At 56.1% G+C, this 4,369-nt stretch overlaps 3 protein-coding genes across 3 annotated transcripts; 1 reads left to right on the top strand and 2 right to left on the bottom strand.

Annotated features, from left to right (window-relative positions):
• Positions 1-5: 5 nt before the first annotated feature.
• Positions 6-2,224, bottom strand: SPRG_11674 (hypothetical protein; the record flags this gene model as incomplete). Its single annotated transcript, XM_012351349.1, has 9 exons — positions 6-210; positions 263-278; positions 325-375; positions 430-693; positions 763-909; positions 966-1,190; positions 1,250-1,591; positions 1,639-1,956; positions 2,009-2,224. Coding segments are annotated over 9 exons (1,784 nt in total), but the record flags the coding sequence as incomplete, so codon positions are not given.
• A 1,151-nt stretch (positions 2,225-3,375) lies between these two features.
• SPRG_11673 (hypothetical protein) lies at positions 3,376-3,602 on the top strand (the record flags this gene model as incomplete). Its single annotated transcript, XM_012351348.1, has 2 exons — positions 3,376-3,424; positions 3,469-3,602. 2 exons carry the CDS (start codon positions 3,376-3,378, stop codon positions 3,600-3,602), a joined length of 183 nt encoding a protein of 60 aa, XP_012206738.1.
• A 203-nt stretch (positions 3,603-3,805) lies between these two features.
• On the bottom strand, positions 3,806-4,252 carry SPRG_11672 (hypothetical protein; the record flags this gene model as incomplete). Its single annotated transcript, XM_012351347.1, has 2 exons — positions 3,806-3,885; positions 3,928-4,252. 2 exons carry the CDS (start codon positions 4,250-4,252, stop codon positions 3,806-3,808), a joined length of 405 nt encoding a protein of 134 aa, XP_012206737.1.
• Between the last annotated feature and the right edge of the window lie 117 nt (positions 4,253-4,369).

Here is a 4,369-nt window from a genome sequence, read left to right as displayed (position 1 = left end):
TGGACGCAATGAAGCGGACCAGCGGCGCGTCCCGGCTCGGCGCGGAAAACAGCGTTGGCGAAGACGGCAGCGCGTGGACTTGGAGCGTCACGCACACGGTCGCGGGCGACGTCGCGTCAAACGAGAAGCGTCGCGAGAGATTGTCGTTGAGGCCACCCGAGATGGCGCGATACGCGTTCGAAAAGATGTTGCCCTGCATCGTGGGTCGCTCTACAAAAACCATTTTTTGAGTCAAACAACTCCGGACGACCTCTTGTCGCACCTTCGCGGCGATCGGCCTCTCAGCTCGTCCATGGACGCTGCTTGGATGCCGTGGTTGGAGACCTCGTAGGCCCAGTTGACACCGCAGACCAAAAGCGGACCGAAGACAACGCCCTAGAGAGCCCGCGATAGAAAAAGGGATTCGAGACGACCGACGTTGTTGTGTACCTCGAGGCCAAAGACGTAGACACCAAAGACAACGCTGAGCGCCGAGACGTACGCATTGATGGACGTCAAGCTCTTCTCGTAGAGCACTTGATCGATCCAGGAAAACGCCACGTAATGAATGACAAAGAGCAGAAGGGCTTTGACGATCGACGTGGATGACCACAGCGCGAGCACCCACGGAATGCACACGAGGTACGCGGGGATGATGGGCACGATCGAAATGAAAAACGTGATAAAGGTTCCCAGGTACACGAAATCATTGGCCTAACCCCACCAATATCAATCTTTCAATGTTTTTTTCAAAAATCGAAACAAAGACGCGAGATGACGTACCATCATGCTCAGCGAGACCAACGTCACAATCGCGTGGAGACTTGAAATCTTCATTGGCAATGAAAACACGCCTTCGATCGAGCGTCGCAGCGAGTTGACGAGCGCCGGGCGTTTCTCGGGCGAAATCGGCATCAAATCATAGACAAACTAGCCATTTCTACACCATCAGCCCCGACAAGTCAAGAAGGAAGCGCTCAACGTACGCGCTCGATCGGGTCCCACTTGGTGCAGAGGAGGTAAAAGAGCGACGTGACAAAAAAGACGGCCTTGATCCCAATGCTGATGAATGCAATCACAAACGTGAGCACGAAAAACACAATCTGGAACACCGAGCCAAACGCCATCGACGAGATCTCGAGGCCTTTGCTCGTCCAGTCAGTCACGTCGGTCGAGGTCAGGTTAAACTGCGCGTACGCGAGGGTAAACACCTACCGAAATGCCACGTCAACCTTTTGTTCCATAAAAAACCATATATCGCAGAACGGACCGACGTCCACGTCATGTTGGTCGGAATGTCGAGCATCGTGGCGACCGTCGTCGCATTGATGATCGGGTCCGAGACCACTGGCACGGCGCCGTCGCTCGCGTCATAGTACGAAAGCACCAACGCTTTGAGCGGACCAAACCACATGGTCGAGTTGTATTGGCCCTCGATCTCGCGCAGGCCCGAGGCCACCATGGCCTTGCCGTTGTGCACTTGGTCGCCCCACATCTTCCGCGTGCGCTCGTCGTTGATGACGTTCGTGTGCACCCAGCTCGTAAAGTGCATGGCAGCGCGGGAGCCTTCCACGTAGCTCTCGGTACCGAGAAACACGAGGACAAAGACGCCCTAGGCGTCCCATTCAAGCTCACATTCCAATGCATCAAAGGACGTACGATCGTGCAGCAGCCCAGTAACAGCAGCGTCGAGACAAGAACCTCGTCCGACACAAAGATGCGGTAGTGAAAAATGCGCCGGTCGGCGACCCAGACAAACGCCACGACGCAGAGCAGGAGCGCGATCGCGAGCTGCACGAACGAGAGCCAGCTAAACATGCGCACGTAGATCGAGACGGCGCCGATCATCGCAAAGATGAAGATGCCGTTGTCGAGAATGAATTCTTGCATGCGGCGCTGCTTGTGCGCGAGGTCGGTCGGACCGGACGACCGCATAAGGTACGGCCCGAGCTGCGTCACGATCGAGTAGAGAAGGCCCTAGCAGCATTGCATGAGCGGCGAGGCTACGCGAAACATAGCAAGTACGTACGTCGCGTTGGATCTCGTTGGCGTGGCTGAGATAGGCAAGCATGCGGCAGACGTTTTCCTTGGCGCCGCGCAGCGCCTGGCTGAAGAGGATGCTCCAGATGATGACGCGGAAGTAGTCTTCGAAGAGGAGGAAGTTGAAGTAGACGAGCGCCAGCACCACGGCCGTGCTCATGTTGCCGAGGATCGTCCCGAGCGCGAACTCGATGATGTCGGGCATGCTGCTTGCGGCAAACTGAAGAGCAACTTAGCGCATGAAATGGCCGCAACTTTAACGAAGGGACATATTAAAATACGATTTCACGCTATTCTCCGACCATATTTATATCTTTCTTGATCCTCTGCACCGTAGAATACGATGCAATTTGAATCCCATTATTATAATACGCGACAAACCGCAATATTATTATCAAGATGGTATCCACACTGATGGCGTTTCCAATACGGATACCGTGTCCGGATGCCGAGGGGATTTCTTGAGAATGACTCAACAGGTAAACACACTCTCTGTACTGTCTCACTGTCGCCATTCCCGGTAATGCCGCCGAGACACTCGGAAGAGCACAACACGCGCCGAGGTTTATTACACCTCTGCAAAGATACTAGTAAAACACGATGCAGGTCGCTAGCGGTTTTGATGGGCTCGTTCTTCGTCGCATCTCTGTACGCAAGCCACCACCCAGCTCCCGGCTCGCCCCTTAAACTCCAGGCCAGAATTTGAAGGCGGCCAGAGCGTGCACGAACGGATCAAGCTGCTATGTTGCAGGTAAGCCTCGCTGAAGTCCTAGTATCTATTGAGCCCCTGACTAGGCTGGCGCCGCGTTTAACCGTTGACAGCAAGAGATGGTCAACGGGATTGAGACAGAGTGGAGACTGCGCTAACGGTGACGTAGAAAAAGGGCCGCCGTGACGGTTTCTTCGCCAATCAAATGCAAATGATTACGAAAACCACCATGCTCAGCGCGATAGACAAGCTGCGCCACCAGTGTGCCCCCCAGCTACTACTCACTCACTGCCTTTGGTAGTACGTACCGGTACTACCACGCAGCATCGAGACTCACCACGCAACATCGCTCTCGACTACCCCACGTCATTCAATGCAAAAAAAAGCGGGTCGTCGGGCGTTGAACCGGCAGGTTCCACCGCTTTTCCATGGCGTAGTCATCGCAGGCTGAGCTAGGCATTTGCATCGCGCTTCATGTAGCTGGTTTGGTACCGGACGCAGTATTACAGAGTAGAGGGTACAGGTTGTCCTTGCATTGCAGAAGCTGCAACACCCTCAGCACCGCTATCGTCGGAAACGGCCAGCGCTCCTATTGGCTCATCTGGCAGGTCGATTATCCGGACTATCCGGATTATAAACTGGCAGCCATGGCGTCCGAGGCGAGCCGCCTGTACACGCTCCAGAACAACCTCCTCGGTGCGACCATGGCCTCGCATAGCATGCACGTATGACCTCGGTAGATGGCATGCCGATGTCATCCAAGCTCATCGCTGGGCTCAGCGTGCTCTTCCTCTTCCTGAGCTTCCTCATCTGGCTGACATGGGACCGGTACACCTCCTCGTCGCCATCTCGCCCATTCATGACGCCTCCATAGCTACGGCAAGGAAGTCAGCGCGCTATACGAAGGCCGGTCTCGCTTCTCCAATGCGCCGGCAACCGGTACGGTCATCGTCTCGCTCGCGCCGTCTCGTCACACGTGCTTTCTAGACGGCGACGACGACGAGTTCAAGGCCTACAAGAGCCTTCCTACCTTCTTTTACGAGTACAACAAGAAGAAGAAATAAACAGTTGTATGACTTACAAGCGCTTGGCGATCTCGGGCGTGAGCGCGACGTCCTTTGGGAGCTTCCCAGCCTTGTTTTTAAGGTTGGCGCTGCCTTTCGCCTCCAAAAGAAGCAGTACGAGCGCGTCAAACCCACCGCGCGCCGCCAAGTGCACGCTCGTGTTGCCCTCGGCGTTGGCAATGTTGGGCTCTGCACGTGCTTCGAGGAGCTTCTCGACGCACGGGCCGTGGCCGCCGCTCACGGCCTTGTGGAGCGGCGTCACGCCTTGGAGGTTGACTTCGTTGACGTTGGCGCCCGCACTTAGGAGCGACATGACAGGGTTCAGGATACCGCGACCGGCCGCGAGGTGCAGCGGTGTGTTGCCACCGTCGTCTTTGGCGTCGACCGACGCGCCGAGCTCGAGCAGCTTGGTGACGACGTTGAGCCGGCAGTGGTTGACCGCGTGGTGGAGGGCCGTCATGCCGCCAAACGAGACTGACTCGATCTCGGCGCCATGGCCCAAGAGGTACTCAAAGACGTCGTAGTAGCCATTCCGTGCGGCCCAGACGAGCACACTGCAGCCGTATGCGTCTTTGGC

The sequence above is a fragment of the Saprolegnia parasitica genome, assembly GCF_000151545.1.
Source record: "Saprolegnia parasitica CBS 223.65 unplaced genomic scaffold supercont2.79, whole genome shotgun sequence".
Taxonomy (NCBI): Eukaryota; Oomycota; class Saprolegniomycetes; order Saprolegniales; family Saprolegniaceae; genus Saprolegnia; species Saprolegnia parasitica.
This window is presented reverse-complemented; position numbering and strand designations above follow the sequence as displayed.